The 21,645-nt window shown below is 40.3% G+C and overlaps 1 protein-coding gene across 2 annotated transcripts in view; it reads right to left on the bottom strand.

Annotated features, from left to right (window-relative positions):
• MICAL2 (microtubule associated monooxygenase, calponin and LIM domain containing 2) overlaps positions 1-21,645 on the bottom strand; it is a 141,963-nt gene that overhangs the window by 85,367 nt on the left and 34,951 nt on the right. For both annotated transcript variants that reach the window (XM_072338690.1, XM_072338691.1), the window contains one exon: positions 6,334-6,688. In XM_072338690.1, coding sequence (XP_072194791.1) covers positions 6,334-6,597 — 264 coding nt within the window. In that variant the 5' untranslated portion in view covers positions 6,598-6,688. The remainder of the gene's footprint in view (positions 1-6,333; positions 6,689-21,645) is intronic.

The raw sequence follows: 21,645 nt of genomic DNA on the forward strand, positions 1-21,645 counted from the left end.
ATAAGCTGAAAAATTGTGTGTTTGTGGAAGTGTCTGTAGGATAATAAAGTGATTCCATTACCCAATCACATACCAAACATTTGCCTCTGCTGACGCAATTTGGCCCAATCTAACAGTTTAAAGCACTGCTCAAAGAGTCAGATGTTCTGTTTTGTTTTCAAAGAACACTGTCTGCTGTGCGTCCTGTCATCACCCAAGCTTCTCCCCATCCGCTCTTTGCAAAATCTTTATAGAAACAAATGAATGAGTAGATAGCATTCAACAGCTGTGGTTTCACCGCATGGTCATAGGTGATGCTCCTCTTTTCCCTGCATCTCAAACCAATCTGCCTCGCTTCTCATTCACATTAATCCTGTATCTTCACCTCCTTTGAAAATAACACTGTAAAAGTTGCTTGTTACAATTTCTAAAATTAAATGTACAGTGGAGATTCAGCACAATGCTTTAGTGCCCTTTCCTAGAAGGCTAAAATCAAAGAACAAATACCAAAAAAAACAGCTTATGTTTCAAGTATACCAGTGCCTCTGTGCCTGGTATACTTGTGCCAGACCTCAGTGCCACTTCAATTCAGTAGAATGCATGGCACTTAATAACCCCAACTGCTTTGTACTGGATTCTTCTACACAAGAACTACATATTTACACTCTAAAAAGGGCTTAATAAGGCAAAAATCGAAATAATAACTGCTAAAAGAGCTTAAGGGTGAAGCGGAGGGTGAGAAGATTGCAGCTGAATGTTAATTCATGGTAATTCACAAACTGCCATTCTCTAAACTTTCTATAAATATGGTATTCAACTTCTAGGTTCAGTTTTATGACCTTCACAGGAATGCATTTTTATCTCAAGCAATGTTATCTCATAGATCTACGTTTGGTGTGTTCATTATGAACCCTGATTATAACATTTGGAAATCACCCCATTTTGATTATTATTCTGAAGAGACTTTGTCCAGCAAAGTGGATCCAGCCATCTGGATCTCTGTTCTTTACAGAACAAACAGGTTAAAGTTTTCATTTTACAAAGGATAGTTTTGAGATAGGGCACAACTGGCACTCCCTAATTTCATCTTGCAATTCAAGTGTGCCCTTCAGAAAAAAGTATTCATCACTGGGACACAATCAATCACAACGCTTGAACATGCAAACTCAATGGTGTATGCTGCACAGGAAAGATCTGGCTGTAAATGCATTACCTCTAAAGGATCAACAAATGCCACTGCTTCAGAAGGAAATTAAGCCACACCACCAGCAGCAGGTTTATACAAACAGGATGATTTGATTAACTAAGAGACAAGTATTTGTTTAGAACTTCATAGGAATGTATAGAGGGGGAGAGACATCCACAATCCAGCCTGCCTCTTTTGCTACAAGGGGCAAGGCTACAATGGGATGATTGTAAACAACTGAGCTTTGACAGGAAGACAATTTCTACCTAATAACAAGGAGAGAGGCCTGGAATTCACTCCTCACCCTGATGGTTAGCCTAAGGCTATGTAACGTGGCAGCAGCCAGCGTGGCTCAGGCATGCCTTTCGCTTTCTCAACTCTGTGGGAAGGAAAACAGTAGATGCAGTAGGTTTTATTAATCCCCAAAGCATTCATTTGACAGTCTTTGGAAATGAGAACAATATGAAAAGAAACGGATGGGGTTTGGCAATTCCGTTTTATCATTCATGGGTGCACCAGCATGGTTAGCACAGGCAGACAAATCTCAGAGCCAGCACTGAGTCAGTCACAAAGCCTCTAGACTCTATTCCCATTTCAGACCCCCAGTTCCTCCTTGGCTGACTCACACTCCTGCCCCCAGCTCCACTTCATTCCCACATCCCCTTAAGCCATATGATCTCCTCTGTAACATCACTTTTCTAACCTAGCACCCCAACAAAGGGGCTCACAGAGTCTCCCTGTACAGCTCAGCTGCGAATGCCACTGAGTCTGGGTTGGACTGACAGCACACAGCACTACTAAGAAGAGCCACTGTGGCTTTATGCAATCCCTGGAAATGTAGCCATAAATAATTTTTGAGTCATTCTCTTGCAGTAAGTTTCCCAACAGGAGTTTTTGGAAAGGAAGTTCATCTATTATAAAACAAGGTTTGAAAGACCTCATCCAGGAACAAGGAAAGCTAGAGAAGACAGCATAGACTGAGTTTCAGATTGTTCCATTTGCTTAGCAGGAATCTGTGTGATACACATACATGTATATACACATATACCTATAAACGTCCATACATATACATTTACATACACAACATTTAAAAGTTCCTAGCCCAGCTTTATTTTCTCACTTTATGCCAATGTTGCCTAATTAGGCCTTAAAACCAGAGCTCAAACTGTTTACTACTCTGTCCATGTACTCTAACACAATCAAAAACTGGGTTCACCCAGAGACAAATGTTAGAGTCTTCCAAGACAACTAATAATTACACATTAACTCCTTAAAGAAATCTCCTTAGTTCTCCTCAAGTGCCAACGTTTTGAAAAAGCAGCATCTGCATGCTTTAGAGAATCAACACCTCCCTTAAGAGCAAGTCTGGGATGTTTTCACACAAAGAGATTTCTGCTCTCCTCAAGCACAGATCTGCAGTAGTGGGAGAGCCAGAATTTCAGCATGAACCAGGTACTGCCCTCTGATACATATGTATACATCTCAAACATCAGCAGGAACCTCCTCTATATGCACATATTAGATTCTGTATCATTCACACATGAAAACCAACAGCAAATTTTGAAGAACCTACTCCATACAGAAAGGCTAAGAATATAAGTTCAGAGCACACACGTATGTCTTGAGAACACTGCTGAATACACTCTGCACACAGCTGGATGAATTCTTGCTTCTACTTCTTATCATACTATGCTTTCCATGTTCAAAAATGTAGAGACATTCAAGCTGCTAGCATGGTGAACACTGTATGTTAAACCTTTAACCTCCTCTGATTGCCCAGCTATGTTTCACCTCACAAAGAAATGATCATTACAGATTCTGGGCAGATTCCTCCAAACTGAGGAGTACAGGATGAAAATGAGCGACAAATGTTACCACGAGAATTAATTTATGCTCCTTTTCTAGAAGTATCTGAAGAAGCACAGAATGATTTCTAGAGTTTAGCCAAATGTCAGAAGATGTCAGCTCCAGGACCAGCAGTTCAGAACAGCTTAATTCCCAATTTATAAGTTTGTCATGGAAGGAAGATGTTTGATACAAATTTAGCATACATACAGACTGACTCAGAGAGTCAAAACAGTTTCTGCTATAATTTTTGCATGCCTTTCTGCTGTGTTTTATTTTTATTTTCTCCTTACAAAGAATGAAAAAATTAAAGTCCACAAATAACTCTACTCTGAAATAGCAGTGGGTTCGAACTTCTCAAAAATGGTGCGTTGTTATTCATCCAGCTTAAAATCATATCATTGCAGAAACTCCGAAAGCTTTATTTGGCAGTGTTCTTCAAGAACAGTTAAGACAAGGAGTTATTGTTATTTAGTTGGAGTGGAGCAATCTGCATGTAGGAATTGTGTGTATATTGTTACTCTAATGAAAGTAACTTAAGTGGAGCTGAAGATTTTTTTTTTTTTTTTTTTTTTTTTTTGTGCTTGTAAAACCATCAAAAAAAAACCCAACAAACAAGGACAGCATTCAGCTCTTAAGTGCTGTGCACAAACTGACCTGTTACCAAGTGAGGCAGCAGGTTCCTGTTTTTTTAATTTAAAAAAGAACTAATCCTCCCAGCCCCACAACAGGGACACACATACATAGCGTGAGGAATAGTTTAGACCCTGATTATATTTTATCTCCTTCGAAGACTGGGGAGATTGTCAGAAGCCAGACAGAAAATTCATATCTGAGAACTACGACCTGCTGAATCAGCTATAGAACTCATGGCCACAACCTTTAAGTCATATTTTATTTTTAAACAATGACTGTTGGCTTGGCTCTGTTTACAGAACTGTAACAGCAAAGAGCTGATGCTGCCTTAACAACTAGAATTTTTTATTCCAACCGATCCACTTTCAGTCCACACTCAGCTCTACAGAGGTGAGCACTAGGCTCTGCTCAGTTTCATCTGCACAACTCCTGTTTGCCTGTTTCTTTACTGAAAACAGTAACACACAAGAAAAACGAGAAATTGAGATCACCCACTGCACAAAAGGAAAATCCTAGTATGTATACAATAGCCTGGATATGCCAGCATCTCTGATAATTCCTTATCTGTAAGTGGAGTTATCAAGAGTACACCACCACAACGATCAGGGTCTTTGCTGTCTCCTTGCAGCGTGTCTCCTCTCATTCATATTGCATAGATAGGCTTTCATAGCAGACTGTGATTCACGTGTCAGGAATGTTTGCTAGATATCCCCAAAGAGCCCACACTCTGTGGTTATTGCTCTCATTTGCAGTAATTTGAAGATTCATGTTCCTCTCGATAAATCAGTGATGACATATTTTAGTACAGGTCCGGGCATGGTTTGGGTTCATAAGGAACATCTAAGTATTGCACAAAATATCTGTATGTATCATGCTCATATACAAGCATTCTACATTCATTTGCAATTCGATCACATGCGCAGCTTATGCCCATTAATTTCTGCAAATATTTACACCATGCCACTACAAATAAATCCTTGCTCTCAGAGTAGAAATACCATACTTTCAACACTGCTAGAGGTGCTGATTAGGCACTTGCTTGGCAACCTTAAAATTCAGACTGTATTAAGCTTTTCATGTTCAAAGTGATTTCCGTGACTCTTCACCATGTATAGAAATTAATGACTTGGCTGAAGAACTTTGCAGAAGCAGGCCTTGGCTTTGTAATGTCACACTTGATTGAGAAGGGTTTCATTTCATACTTCACACGGGTCTTATAACTGCTTTGCGTTTTAAATACTTCCTCAAACTAACCATGGAAATTTGGACTTGGAATTCTATGTGCAAGTGAGGTGTATGTAGAACATCTCCTGTAATTTGTTAAACATCACACACATTGTCATTCCTTCCCTTTCCTGTCTGTTTTTATCACACAGATGCACAATAACATACTCAAAGCCTTTCAAAAGATCTAAAAGGGAGGGAGGAAGCAGAGGTCAAAAAGGGAAAAGATGGGAAAAAGAATAAAAACAGAGGCAATCAGGAAAGCAGTGCAAAGAGCTGTAATGAGATCATAACTTTTCTAAAGAAACTAATTCCAAGGACATATTATTAACTTTTTGTGAAGTAATATAAGTGGGACCTTATTAGAAATAAAATACATAAAAACAGAAGCCTCTAAATGTATTGAAGGCAATATGATACCCTCCTCCCTAATGCTTCTGGAAGACACAATTCTATGATGCACAAGAAAGACCATCAACACTGCCTGTCTAGCACTTCCCTAAAATACTTCAACAAAAGTTCAAACTAAAAGGCCCCCCAGAATGTGGTGTCTAAGTACATCCAAAGGTGCTATTTCTTTCTGTTTTACTTCAGTACAGTCAAGCAGCTTCTTAAAACCAGTCCTTCACTGGCAAAAAGTTTCTATCATTAGGCAGTAAATACCTGAACTTCTCTGACACAAAGCTATTAAAAATGACCAGTCACAGAAGAGATGGAATAAGGTGGCGTGAACGCTCAGTTTTAACATGACTTATACCAGTGGTTCTATTAAAACACAGCATTTGAACAATGTGCTGAAGATAATTTCCTGTCCTTTTCACAACCACACTGACCACCTCCTTTAGTAACTACCATGTAGTTGTCCGTATGCAGTTTGGGGAGGGGGGGGGGGGGGGGGGGGGGGGAAGGGAAGTATTTACATGCAAATATTTGATTTCTTAAATAGTGCATTATTTTCTTTTGCTTTTGTTTAGCAAATAGAGCCAATGCTAGATGACAAAGACTGATCCCTAAGCCTCCAGGCAGCACTTTAGGAGCTGCTGTTGAAATACAAACAGAGGCGCCTGCTGAGTATATAAGGACTGACACAATGCAAAACTCTTTAATGAAGCAAGTAGTTCTTGCAAGCCTGAAATTAATAAATACAACTGCCTTATGAGCTTATATCCTATGACTGATCAACACTACTGTCTAAAGAGGCACAGCAAACTGTTCTGCTTTGGCTGAGGCAGAATGTAAAATAGGGTGGTTTTAGAACTGCTTTTATGTGCTGTGTTTCCAGAACAAAAATATCTGAAAATCTGTCTAAATCATGTGATGTTAGACACAGTTTCAAGAAGTATATGAAAGGGAACATCCATGGATACACACATTGCATGGGATGGCAGAAACCCTGCTTCTGTTGATCAACCAGTTAAAGGGATTCTAAACTGTGGAATTCAAAACTGACCTTTCCCACTTACCTTAGTGTTCATACAAGATTTTCCACGTTTGTACTCTTTGTGACTTGCTCTTTTATCAAGCTTGTTCCACAAAGCTTTGGCCTTCCACGTGGTTACTCTTGACTTTAGTTTGCTGTAAAAGTTCTTACAGTCTGAAGGGTCTAATTCAAGTTGGCGTGTGAGAATATTAAAGGCCTGAATGGTACCTTTGCATGTTGATGCTTGGACAAAGTTCTCAAATATCTGGCCAGCTTGACTGTATTTCTCATCATCGTTTTCCCCCATGTTCTGATAGAAGTGCTGAAGAATCAAGCTGGAGCTCTTGTGCTAGGATGCAGGTAACCAATACTAGCATGTACTTCCACGCATGCTATTCCTAGAAAAGACAAACACAAGTTATGTTAAAGCATGCTCTGCATGGGAAAACTAAACCCATAAACTGCATATTCAATATGAATATAAAAACCCAGTTTTATAAAAAGTTTAGGAGTGGCATTTAAGAGGTGTTACAAAGAAATCTATGTGTACTGTCACAACATGTACTTCATGATGACACACACAAGACCACTGCTTCAAAAAAAATAAAATAAAAATCAATCAGCTTCACAGAACAATTACCACAATTTGCATTCAGTAATGAGTGTTAGATAACAGATTAAGGAAAAAAAAAAGAATATTAAGGTGCTTTTCCTAACCAAAATTTAAGTCACAAGTACATCTTCAGTAATGTTTTGGTATTAAGAACCCTTGAAAACCTGCAGCCAAAAGTCAGTATTAAGGAATTCTCTCCTGATGCACAAGCTAGGAGCAAGAGTGAAGCTTAGCCAATAAATTTAGAATTGGCCCAATCAATTGCCACAAGCAAATGTACACAACAAACTAAGCAGAAGCATTATCGCAAGTTGCACCAGAACAGAAGAAATGGAACAGAACACAAGTAACTTCAGACAACCTTTTACAATTCTTGCCAAAATGAGAAAGAGTTTGGTACTCTAGCAAACGGAAAGGAATTTTATCTCCACACAGTAAATGCTGAAGTTACGTGACTGGAGTCATACCTTGTCATGTGCTAATGATATAAAGTAATTACATTTGGCCCACTAAGCTCCACTGGCTTTTCCTAGTAACATGATCACTGTCAAACTGTGCCTGATATTCCAGACAAATACTCTTACACTTTGTAAGAGCAAAGCTATTCTAAATAAATACAAATTTGCAAGAAATAAAATACGTTCCCTGTGGCACTCCCTTATCCTTTTTTAACCTTGCTCTCTATGTCTCATGGGGAGTGTCTTAGAATCAGCCAAAATTCAAAGAAAATACTCAAGTGGCTTTCATATTTTTCAAGGGAATTATTATAGGTTATGTCTAAACTTGTCCTCAGAAGAGGGTCTACCTGAACTCAAGTCCAGAGATGCAAATCTTATCTTCTTTTTCTTGCAATTAAGGGATTATCTACCAGTCCAAGCAACCAACAACTAAATCAATGCTTGCCTCACCTCTCACATAATCAGTTATTTTGCTTGGAACATCATCTGTTGGCTGATAGCTTTAGAGTAAATTCCTATAAGGGCCTTTGAAGTTACACTTTTTAGTTTAACACTGTTCACAAACTATTCATTCTCTGCTCACATTTCCTTCGAAGAAGAAAAGGGGAAACACAACTAGTGTATTTAAGTAACTAAGAGACCTACCATGCCTATCTTGGATACAGAAAAATATTATGCAACATATTAAACAGATCCCATGGGGAGATACAAGGAAGCATTTGGAACACTCACATTCCCTAGCTATGCTCAAAATAAATAACCTTTGTGTGCACATCATCAGTCTGCTCTTGGTTTGTGGGTAAAATAAATTGGCAACATTGAGAGTTTGTACATTTTCTTAGACCAAATGTCATGATGAAATACACAGTGCCAAGAATAAGTCAGGAAATTTTTGTTTTCCCTTCTGAATACTTCATTTATAGTATGTTCTGCGCCCTTTTCTGAAGAGCTTCATGAAGTAAAATCATCAACATTTTATATGCCTCTACTTCCAGAATGTCTAATCTTTCAAAAACACCATAAAACACCAAAACACACCAAAACAAAAGCCTGAGTGCTGTGAACTTCCACTGACTCAGTAGGAGTTGAAGACATCCAGAATCTTTCCAGGCTCAAGTCCTTGATGATTAATGAGCAAAATCCTCTAACAACCACATGCCAGCAGGATTGATTCTGGCCATCTTGGCAGCCTCAGCACAGGTGGGCAAGAGAGGCCTGGTACAACTCACGCCAGTCCTCACTTTTGGAAAAGTAGTGCTATGGATCAGCCAATAGAACCACAATTCTTTTGGGAAAGGGAAAAGGTAGGTGACTGCCACACAGAGAGGCTGATCCAGCAAAAAATGTGCATTAAGCACAAATGTTGTTATGAGAGGAAGGCAACACAGGACAACTGAAGGGAGCAACAGCAGTGTTAGACTCCACAGTTCAGCTTAAACATACCACCTCCCATTGTCTGACACCAATTTAAACCAAAAAGAGAAACACTTATGCAACTGGAAGAGAGATTTTCAACATTAAACCAAAGTATCTTTTTTTTTTTCTTGGTGAATGGGGAAGCGTCACTGAAACGCTGTACTGTGGACAGTCCGGCAAAGACCGTGGCAGCCAGATTAGGTTTTCTTCATGGCTTTAATCTCACATTCTTATTGCCTCAGTGCTATATGACGTTGACCAAGGAACTACAAAAACAGTTACTTCCTCTCAACTGTTTTCACTTGCTCACCACAAGATTGTACAAGTTAAATCCAGCATAATTGATAAGAGTCCAATCACAAACTTTAATTTTTCTACTCAGAGAGAAGACTTTTATAAACCTCAGCTGCTTCCATCCAGTCACATAAGGGGGCGGAAGGGAAAATGCCATAAAAAAGTACAGCTATATCTGAACCCACCAGTGAGGAAAAGCACCAAGTGCCAAGGCTGATAATGGTGAGGAAAATAGAAGAGTTGGCAGGAACCACTGTGGACAAAGTGACAGGCAGGAAGTTTGATGCAAGCTTGTGCTGCACGTGCATGCATACACATGCACGTGCAGCAGGCCTGGGCTTGCTCTGCCTTTTCAACGGGGATGGAAGACCTTCCCCAGCCTTAACATTTTCCTTGTCCAACACTGCAAAGCCATGATTGAGGCTGTTCCTGATTGGCATGAAATCTTCTCCTCCAAAATGCACCTATCACACCCTCGTAGTGCTGTGGTGCAGCATCTCAGCAGACATTCGCTCACCAGCAGAGAATTTCTCCTTTCTATGTCAGAGGTCATGTTCTCCAAAAAAGCGAGTTTTGTGGTTGGGAAGGCCAGATGAGAAGGGAGATTCTGGTTACTGGCTTTTGGCTTGCTGGAAACATCTTTTTTTTTATTTTTTTTATTTTTTTGGCATGAAGACTGTGTTGATAGATGACAGAGAAGAAAATGGTCCTAAAAAGAGATGCAGCTTATGGAAAACTACACGTTTTCTTCTGAGGAACCAGCAATATTTCACTGCAGTATTGTACACAGCTCACTAGAAATAATGCTCTAAAGTCCAGAAGTCTAAGATGAATGGAGTAATTCTTAACAACAACAGGCTTCCTGTTTTGTATTTGTCTCAAAAACTTGAGAAGCAATACATAAACTGTTTACCTGTACTGGAAAAAAAAAAAAAGCAACCAACCCAAAATACCCCAACATGTTTGGGGGAAAAAACTGAGTTTTTTGAATACTCTTATTTACTCTTTTTCTTCCTTCATCAAGTAGGTCGTGCAGGGGACGAAACAGAGACTTGAAAATCTCTTCAAGGTGAGTATTGATGTTGAAACCATAACCTCTGTTTTTCATAGTGACTACTAAACTTCTTCTGAAGTACTTTAGCCCAGTATAAAACTGGACCACAAAGAAGAACTGGAGAGCAGGAAACAGTTTGGAGACAGTTCTCTTAGGTCAGAGCTGAAGCATTCACAGGTATTGGCCACTCTAAGTCAGATTTGTAGCTAACAATAGGTCTCATGTTCAATGTATTAAATGCATGTGAGAATTTGGCTGTCTATGCAGCTTCCCATGGCATTACAGGAATCTCTGGAGGGCTCCCAGCCTCAAGCTGCAGACACTGGGAAGAAGAAGGGTTGCACTTTGATAACCAGGGTTGCACTCTGATAACCTGGCCTCTCCCTGCCTCCAGTTGGGGAAGAAACAGGAACGTCAGATGAGAAAAACTGAGAACTGCTGGTAGCTACCCAAGGAGAAAGTGAAGATCCTACTGCAACTTAAAGAAAGGCACTGGAAAAAGGACAGAAAAAGTAGAAATTAAAGCAATGGTACATATACAGATACACAGAAAAGCAAATGCTAGCAGCCTCAGTTGACATTCCTGCAGATGATTTTGAGTGCAGCAAGCCAAACTTCTCCACTATCAGGGTGATTTCACAAATTATCACTAAGTAAATCAATGTACAAAGCCAGGTCACGTCTGCACAGGAAGCCCCTCAGCATAGTACAGCAAACAATGAAGCTGACATACATGAGTCATTAAATGAAAATGACTAACTTTTGACAGTAATAACTGCAGAGTGCTTGTCAGCAGCGTTTTGAGGCAACATGCTTTGAAGCTTCTGGAGCTTAGTTGTCCTATTGGAGAGTGAAAAAAAACACTGATTTTAATTCAAACTTGCAACACTTTATAAGTCCTTCCTTAGTACCTCAGTGCTGTTTCTAATGCTTGAGAACAAGTTCCTCAGAGAGACTGGAAAAGAATTAAATTCCTAGCATTTCAATACCCCTAATCCTGATTCCATTTTCAATACAGCCCTAATTTGCCAGGAATAAATTCTGTTATTAAGACTTCAGTTCAGCATGCAGGATACAATACATTTATTGTTTGCTTAATGTTAAAAACATCAACAGGAACAAATGACTGGATTTTGCAGCATCTATAGAAACCATTCACTTTGGCACTTGATCATCATCAGTAAAAATTACAGTACTTCTGCTATCTCTTCCCCGCTATAAAAGTCTAAAATCATTACAATAACTGACATTTGCATGTGAAACTGGATGCTTCTGGGCTTTTCAGCTTAGTTTCTGCTCACATCGGGCACTTCGTTTTCATGGTGGCCATTTTCAATATAAATATTTATATCTGGAGGAAACACAGCTTTCTGGTAGTTTGGTTTCTTTGCATGTTTTCCTAGAACTGACATAATACAATTCTGGTAACAGCTGAAGTTCTCCCTTGCTTTGCTTACGAAACTAGTTAAAAAAAAAAACAAAAAACACAAACACAGATCTGCCTATAATACTTGTTCTCTATTGGTGACAAATAGAAAACATTTCTTAAGATGCACAACCCTAACAGAAACATCAATGAACAGAAATTACTGCTGAAAAAAAATGCTTCACCAACTGCCTCTCCTTAAGAACAGTTAGATTCTTATACTATATTTTATATATACTATATATATATATATAAAGAGCTGACTTTCACAGAACTCCTGCAAAATAACTTCTCAGGCCAAGTATGGAATTCAAAACAGTTCCTACTGAGACACTCTGTGCCTATGAACTTAAAAGGTTACCGTACACGCTATCAGCTTGTTTTGCTGAAGTCATACGAGACATTTCAAGCAGCCTCCCAAACAAGTGCTGCTGTGCTGATTTAACCTGCTACATCTGGAGTCTTCCCATAATGAAATACAGTTGGAAGCATGCACACAAGCACACTAGATTTGCAGTTTATATTTTAGATACATAATCAGGAAACATAAAATCCTACAGATAGATAGTTTTAGTTTAACTGTCACATAGATAAAGTCTCATTCCACACAATTTAAATACGAAGATTTAAAAATAATCCTGTTTATTTCTATATGTCACTGGTCTGCAGTTTCTGGTTTTACAGCAGGCATACACTAAGACACTGATAGCAAAGCGAGATCAGTCCCTTGAGGCAGCAACTTACAAGTCTGCATTCATGCAAACAGAGCGCATGGACAAAGCCCAGGATGGGCCAATGGGCCACATGCATAATGCCATGGATGGCTCAGGCACCTGCACCTGCTATAGTGGGGTTCAGATAAAGCAGGACCCTCTGCCTGCACAAGAAGTCCCACCCTGTGAGCATCACTAAAACCCCTAAATCAAGCAGGAAAGATGCACATTGCTGCTGCAAGTCGCACGCCAACAGTTATTAGCATAAAACTGCTAAAAAAAAGGGTGACTTTTTGCAGGGAGCTCCAGAAACACCAAGCAATCTTGCAAGCCATCGTAAGCCACCTGACTGTGACCATTAGAACCAGCGATGAGGTCCATAATGGGGGGTTGTTCTTCACTGGAGGCATTTGTAATTTGGATTCACACAGATAGCTGGAGCTTGTGTATCCAGCATAGCTCACAGGCTACACATTGATGTAGGAAAGTGGAACCGGACATCTTACATCATTCTGGGGAGGATTTTGGTTTTTTTTTTTAAATCCTGGTGCCTGCATGCACTAAGCCTTGAATGCATTTATTTAGCAAGAGCATCCCTGTGAATACACGTCCATACACAGCCAGAAAGCACCCAAACAAACCTGACTATTTTACAGATCATCCAGGCTGAAGTCAGTTAAACCCACATCTGACAGCCAACTGGGTTTGCCGCATACCCTAGAGCTTTCATGCTCATGGACTGGAGAAAAATGTGAACAAGTTTACAGCAATGGTATTTATCGTTAGCAATAATTTATTACTGATTTCTCATAATGAATCATTTCACATTAAACTATGCGTGTGCCTGTACTGGATTCCAGAAAGAATTTAAATGGCTAATAAATCAGACACACGGATCACTTCACACAACTGAAGTCATCGGCTTTGTTTCTTTACCTAAGAATGATGCTTTCCTAAATAGAGCTAATAAGCAGGATGGACAGGTATTTCTTCAAGCAAAAGTGCTTTCTAGATAGTTAAACAAAGAAGTATTCAACTAGGGGCTTTGGAGGGTTTTGTCCCGGTCTTTTGTTTGCTTAAAGAATGTAGCTTACAGATAAGTATTTAAAACCTATTATTTCTAGCAAGGGTGATAATGGCTCTATTAAAAGGTACCAAGTTTTCATACAGTAAACATCTTCAAAGCCAACTTTAAATGATTAAGCCTCATCCTTTAGGAGGCTAAGGTTACACGTAAACAAGATAATAAAATCTAACTCTTGCTTAGACTGATTGTAAGAAAGAACATTTCTCATCTCTGCTGTAATAAATTAGAAACACAATATAAACAACAGTAGACAGCTTACACTTATATTTCTCCTAGGTTGGGATCACAAAAGGAAAAATATACACCATAAAGAATTTAACATCACCCAGCAACTAAGTGCACCTCTTAAGAAAAGGTGCCCATTACTCAAGTTAAATGATGTTATGAAAAAGCCATCAGTGAAAACTGTTAAACAGACAAACTTGAATCTCTTTGCAAGTGCTGCCTTTCTCCTCCTGCTAGGACACTGAAAATTTCAAGCTCACTCTCTGAACAGCTGAGGTTTGACAGCTTATCACAGAACCGGCAGTGAGCTGGTTGGTTTATTAGCACAAGATTGCCCACCTTTCAGTAGGATGTTAGGACAGGAGTCGGACAACCTCAGACAGTAACTAATTACCTATTTCCCATTGAGCTACCAACACTACATCAGCTCCCACACCACCCTGCAACAAACAGCTGCCAGGGTCCACATCACACTCCCACAGAAGCCGCGCATCCTCCTCAGGCAGCATGAAAAAACTATGGGGCACAAACTGTGCCTGAGAAGCACACAGAGAAAGCAAACTCACTAGCTGACAGCCAGTCAGCAAAATGCCTGGTATGGATGTAGCTATACCAACAAAATTGAGCCACATTTGGCAGCAGCACTTCCTCTAGTACAGCCTTCCCTTTGTACGCAAGGAGACATAATTATGGAAGTAAGCACACCATGAAAAAAGAACAAGTGCACAAACCAGGAAAAAGCAGACTCTTAGTCAGCAATTATGGAAATACTGTCGGTTCATGTCACTTTGAGAACAGGGATAATTCAGGACAGCACAACAAGATGGGCTCTGATTTCTCACAGCAGAGCCAAGCTCGGCAGTGCCTGAGGATGTGCTGCCACATTTGCAGCATTTCTCCTCATCACAGAGTGCAGGGTAAAGGGTCCAGCCAGCCTCTATGCATTACTGCCCTCTGCACCCAGGCATGGCTAACCCCTTCCTGCAACCACTCACAACCAAAGTAGAGAAAAGCAATCAGCACTGCAGCAGCTGCTCAAACCTAACTGCTCTAAGCCATCAGTTGGAGAGGCCTGGATGTGTCATGCAGTGAGAGCCAGAGAACAGCAGACACCAAAATGAGACTGACTGACTTTTTCCCTGCAGGACTGGTCTAAAAAAGAAAACTAAAGTTTGTTTTCCTCTCTTTAAGCAAAACTATGAAACGAAGGCCATGATGAAGCAAACTGCCCAGTCTTGGGGAAAGAAGGAAGAAGAACAGCAGGGGTGTTAACCGTCACAGAATTTAGGAGCAAAGCTTTCAGGAGCACATTGCAGGTTGTGGTTTCTCTCTCATTACTGGGGCAGCAGCAATTATCCAGGAGCTGAACAGGGAAAGAAACAGCACACAAAAGCCACAAGACACCAACTGCTCCAAGCCACAGTAAGTCATTGGGCTGAGCTGCCGTCATCTGCAGGCATCAGTTTCAGATCAATAATCAGGAATAACCCACTGAAAACAAAGACAGTGTGGCACTGCTGATCATCATAGAAATAAAACATTCTGAGCAATATTTCCATGTGTGTATATAGGCACTTTTAAGAATCACATTCAATTGTTATCATTTTAAAATGCAAGTTAGCATGCAGTGCTTCCTGTGGCTCATCAGAGTATTGATATTATCAGTTACTCCAAAATCCATGAGAACCATGAATAAGTTAAAGAAAAAAAAAACAACAACAAAAAGTATTTCCGAGTTGGAGATCTTCCTTGGCTACAGAACTGTCAGCTCACCACCAAAAACCAGCCACTGAATGACACTGGGAAACTGTGAAGAGGCTCTCAGAGAAGTCAGCCAGAGGGTGGTGGAAAACCAGAAAATGTAGGCTAAGACACCAAACTCTGCTCTAGGGAACATTTACATAAGAAGACAAAAAAGCAAAGTTACTCAGATAGCTTTAGAACCGCTTTCCTTTTTTGTCCTTGAAGACTGGACCCGTCTTTACCAGAATAGATTAGAAGAGACGTTGCTTCTGAAAGTAGAAGCAATATTTTTGGAAGAAAATGGGCAGCACAATTTCTACCCTCTCTCAGCAATACCTTCCCCAAAAAAAATGAAGAAAAACAAAGTACAAGAAAAAGAAGATTCCAAGGGTTAGAAAAACATTATTCATTTCTGCTGCAGAAAAATCCACACTGCACAAAATAGCATGGAATTTGCTGCATCATCTTTCAGAAGCAACATCCTCGGGTATCCCCACCCAGGGCTCCAAGTGTTCGTAAACCCGTGAGAACAGCACAGAAGCTGCCTGCGTAGACTGCAGTGATACACATGTGGCACCTGGCTCTGCCATTGCCACACTGAGTCTGAGCTCAGAACATCAGCACAGAGGTGGCTGCTGATGGACAGTTGCAGACAGAAGAGTATCCATGTTTGGAACAGACAAAATTCTGTTGTCTCAGCACAGGGATCGATGCTGACTAGGAATGGGCAACCAAAGAGCCCCCGTGTACCACCACTCACCACTACTCTGCTATTGAAATTACTTACACTGATAGAAATATCCATAAACTATACTTACTGCGTTTCATATTTGTAATGCATTACCGCGTGATGAGAAGGAAAAATTAAAAAAAAAAAAAAAAAAAAAGAGAAAATGTTAAAGTGGGACACTTTTTGTTCCTTGGCTTCACTTTCCAGCTTGGACTTATTTAAAAAATAAAAAAATAAAAAAAGGAAAAGAAAAATATTTTGTTTCAAACAGTTGTTTGGCACTGCTACTTGGATTACCAAAGAGAACTAGCAAGTGATAAACAGTATAAAGCAAAGAAAAGCAAAGATGCCTTCTAAAGTAAGAGCTGAACGATTATGAACATAAAAACACAACATTTCCCCTTTTGATTTTGAACTGATGTTAAAAACAGGTTCTTCAGTACATGCTGCACCCACAGGCATGTGATCACAATTTGGATTCGGGTATTGTGCATTTACTGCATGGAGGGAGGGGAAAAAAGAAACCACACATCAGAACTTTTGAACAGCTGGCACAATAAGTCCAAAAGGATACAGTACCCATAGCATAGTATGAACCTTCCTTCCCCCCCCCCCCCCTTTCAAAAAAGCAAGTCAACATACCAACTAAACCATAAATGAAATTTTCTGGAGAGAAAGTGGTATGGAACACGTTTAAAGGGAACTTTATCTGCTCTGAAAGCCAAATATTCGAGGAACAGTGCTTGCTTTTGCATTGCATGTAAAATGCACTAGGCACATAACCTAAACAAAAGCTCTCCAACCAATATAGTCAGGGGGGCTGTGGGAAGGGAGGGTGGAACTGAAAAGCAAAGTAGCATGGAAAAGCTTCCATAGGAGTTGATTTTCATAATGCACTTCTAAATTAGAAGCTCTTGCGAGAAGGAGCCAGGAAGTGGCTGCAACAGTCACAGAATCAGTCCATTCTATTAAGATACAACTTGAAAGTTTTCACCCCTGCAGTCATCCCTGCCCAGTGCAGGCCAGCACCAAAAACATTAAGTTCAAATAGCGCGTAGTAGAGATTAGTACAGCAAAAGCTTTGAACATACTTTGGTAGTGCTTCTGACAGGTAGGCAGGTTAAGAGGGTTTTCAGACCTGATGTTTCTATCAAAGCTAGACAATCCAACTTCTTCACTGATGCTATCAACTTCAGGGAGTTCCTTTCAAACAAGATCCATCAGACATACTGCCGTCTGCATCAAGGGAAAACAGGCTCCTTTCTAGCCAGATTAACCTGCTACCTTAAACTGCCACATTTAAAACTACATGCACACACACCGAAGGATATTTTACAGGGACTGTGTTTGTGAATGTGTATTCTAGGGCTCCTGCTACCACCACTGGTAGGGAGCCCTTCAGGACTGTCATCTGTTCTATTCCATTCAGCGTTCTATCTGTGCTCCATGACCCAAAGCCTTCATCACCCCACCATGTGCAGTTGCAGCTCTCACCCCTGCCTGTTGCTAACCAGCACTCCTGGATATGACCAACACATAGCCCTGGGCAGCAGCACAAGCATTCCAGGGCCAGAACAGTTTATTCCTAGTTGTTTTTAATTGGCATGGTAGGATTTCTCAGTGCTTTGTTTCAGAAGAAAATTAAGCTAAAAATGCCAAATCTTTGGATAAAAGAAGGGAACTGTATAAAACTGCAAAAAAGTGACAGATGCTGAGTTACCTCAGTGGCCATTACAGTCTCTTCTGTTGTTGCCGACCAGATAAGCACATGAAATGCTATTTGTATATATAAAGCTGGTCTGAGATTACTGGGGAGAAATGCGCAGGAGGCAGCAGCTCATTGGCTTAATATTCAGAGTATCGATTAATTTTGAATGCACTGTTAAAGAACATATTTCTTCCAGGTATCTTGGCAGGAAGCATTCAGCAACACAGGAAGAACTCACCCTGGTATTTTCAGACAAGGCTGTATTCTAAACAGGTCGGCACACATAATAGGCAAGAAGCCCCTTCCTTTCCAAAACCAAATGTTGAGGGGTCTGTGCAGACCCCCGGTACTCATCTTCTGGCCACTGGGGCAGCCACGCTGACTTGATTCTTTGTTTACTTCTCAGCAGACCTGTACCGACTGGGCTACTCCAGAACCACCATTTCTCTCAGCACTCTGGCAAAGCCCTGATCATCATCAGCAGGTTAAAAGGTCAGATTGAAGAACCAGTCAAACTTCTTTACGACACACGCTCAACAGGCAGGGCCAGGGAATGTCACCAGGGACCTTCAGCATAGCCACTACTAACCTGTCTTCATTTCTCTGGATCTGCAAAATGCCAGAACACACAAAGAAAACGTGCCATGCTTCCAGGTACTACCTTTATAGCAAAGCCCCTCAGCCTTCGACAGACTGCTGTAACCTTACAGACACAGATAATTCCTGCCTTAAGAGGCACAATTACACAGCATTTTTCTCATTCCCGGGTCACAGAACCCACTTTGTTAACAACAGGTACCAACACAACTGCTGCAAGTTCCCAGATGAATTGAACCATGCTCCTGCAAACATTTTACTTTTCCAATAGCTACAAGGCTGTCCACCAGTGCATCTCATGGCATAATGCTGAAAAATTTAATCAGAAGTGACAGGAATATATAGACTTAGAGGTGAAAAAAAGAAAGGGAAGAAAAATGGGTAAAACTGAAAAACACAATGAGCAAGAAAAATAAAGTTTGTTCAGAAAACAAGAATCTTGGACTCAAGCCACATAGACACTTTCTTAGACACTAAGTGGACACCACTACTTAGACTCTCTCTTACCCAAGCTTCACTACAGTTACTGTAAGTGACACTGCCCAAAACCTTCAGGTCAAAGTATCTCCAGTGAAATTTTTAAATGTGCTATACAAGCAGAAAGGTCAGATGTTTCCACCTCCCCTTAGCATTGGCAAGGTTATCATTACACTGCCACTGCTGCGAAACAAATCCAGTCATCTACAATTGCACCACAGAGAAGATGGCTCTGCTGAAAACAGGGCAGGGCCTGCACCTACTAGGGTGTGCCAAGCGAAACTCATCAGCATCACAGCATATAACTAAGCTTGTATTTGGGTAAATCACTACTCAACCACCAATGGGAAATTAAGGGTCACTTCTTCTTATCACACCCCCAAATATACAGCAAAGTAAGTTATCCACACATTGAAAATGAAGTTTAAGGAGCCCTAATGGGAAAAAAGCCGCCACATCACAAGATGTCAACCTTTCATACAGGATAATGACTTGGAAGATTCTATGCAAGTTTAAAATATGTCAGGTGAGAAACAGTGAAAATTAGGATTCTATTTCTGAAATTAGAAAGATAGAAATGCAGATACACGTGACAGACTACTCATGGGAATACAGTCCTGTAAGATAAGCAAACATTTAACGCAAATATTGTCTTTTCTGCTTAATTCTAGTTATGAGGGGATAATATGCCTTTTGTCAATACTAATACCTTCTAATGACTAGAAACAGAACCACTGAATAGATTTCACTTTATATTCCCTATACCTGGAAGAAAAGAGAAAAGCTCTCTCCCTTCTGGACAGCTTCCCCCAGGAGAGGGGGAACAGTCTTTAAAAATCACAGTGGAATCATCAGCCAAAGGAGGAAAGCACAGCTCACCTGCACTTCCCTCTTCAAAATTTAAAACAAAATAAAGCTCAACCCCAGTGCATTCATTTCAGCCCTGCTTCTGGTATAATATCCCCACAAGTTATTGAACAACTAGATTAAAAGAAAGAGCTACTTTTGAGAAGATGTAATCTTCTCATTAAAGAAACAGTCATTAAAAAATAACACAACAAAGATTTCCATCAACTCTTCAAAATCATTGAACATAACCCTACAATGCCTGTTGACGCCTAGCAAGACAGTTAAAGATAGTGGTAATGTGGGTTTGCCTATGCTCTGCTTTGCAGAGAGAATTACTGGAACGTCTCTCTCGGGCATATTTTCAACAAATTTGGTATGGAGCTAATGGGCTACAGGTCAGGATGTTTTGCATATTGTCAATAGGACGACCAGTTAGGGGGACAGACAAGGAAAGCCTTCCCATTTTTTGTTTATCTGCATCCTACTGCAGTAGAGCCAATAAATATGGAAAGTAGTTACTCAAGCTCTTTGTGAACTAGAAGAGCAAAAGGTCATAGATCAATGTTTACTTCTTGTACAGAAATGCAAACCTGCTACACTATATATGGTATTCCTTAAAAATCAGTTAACTAAAAGCAATACCTATGTAATTATACAGCTATTTTCCAGAAGACAATATTTGTGGTTATATTAGGTTGAGATTTCAAAGGAGCCAGGACACCTTAAGCACAAGTATCCTATTAAAGTCTAGGTCAGTCACATCCTGTTGAATGTTTCACTTCCCAAAAAATCCACAGTTTTACTTTCAAAGAACAAGAGAGATTCATATTGATATTACTTTGTAAAGCTCCCGGCTTCACCTGACTGTCTGAAGGACGCACACAAGCACTCTATCAGAAAAAGCTGAGTCAAGAACCCATGAAACAGCACTAAGTGTGCTTAGCTGTTAACCTGTGAGTTAACCTGTGTGCTTAGCTCTCAGGTTGAACCTTGGACTTCTCTTACATAACACACAGAAGTGTCTCACTTTGCTCTGAGGTAGCTGTGTAATTCCTTTGGTTTGATGCACAAAGAACACGGTAAATGGGAGACTACTATTTTGGTTCCATAACTAAGACTGAAGGTGCTTCTGCACAAGTTACCAATAACATCAACGCATTCATTAAGTCTAGTAGTAGCTAAAGAAGCAGCTGTAAGCTTGTTCAGTGGTATATAATTAAATGCATGCATAATGAAGGTGTTAAAATATAACAAAATTTCTGTCTTTATCATGAAAAACCTTGTTGGACATTGTACACACATATTCAGAAAGCAATCACATTTCCTTCCTCAGTAAAACAGAATATGGAAAGAAAATAACCTTGCACTTCACATTTTTGCTTAAATAAGTGAAAGCTAAAGCCCCCGTGGGTCTCCTTCCTAACATAAACACAGAGAAGAATATTTCCCATTGTGGAGCTTCAGCCCCAGACCAGAAGTAAACCCAGAAAGAAGCACCTGCTCCAAGTAAGGGGTCCATACTCACCTTTGCTTCCCACATCCAGGCCTGTGGCAAGCTCTTGGTGTACAACACGGCTGCTTTACAACTCCCCAAACCACCCTCCTTCAAGGACTGCTATCAGCCCCAGGACAACTTAACTCTGCATGGAAGGACAATGTACTGAACTGCGTGCAGTCAGCATCCCACTGAGTTCTCCTTCTGGGAAAGCAGTACTCCTGAAGGAGTAAAGCCACCCACCCCTCTGCATGCTACTCCATATTTAACTTCACAATTCAGATGCAAAACATTCATTAAAATTACACCACAGAGAATATAAAAAGCAATTTTTCTTTCCTCAGCAAGCACCAAGGCAGGTTGGCCTAGCACGTATTAACCTATTTGTCTGTCTACTTATCTAGGTATCAGAGTCACAAATAAGATGCAGCTGACCTGCAGTGCTGGCTATCTTACTGTACGGTATGAAG

Source organism: Excalfactoria chinensis, chromosome 5 (genome assembly GCF_039878825.1).
Source record: "Excalfactoria chinensis isolate bCotChi1 chromosome 5, bCotChi1.hap2, whole genome shotgun sequence".
Classification (NCBI taxonomy): domain Eukaryota; kingdom Metazoa; phylum Chordata; class Aves; order Galliformes; family Phasianidae; genus Excalfactoria; species Excalfactoria chinensis.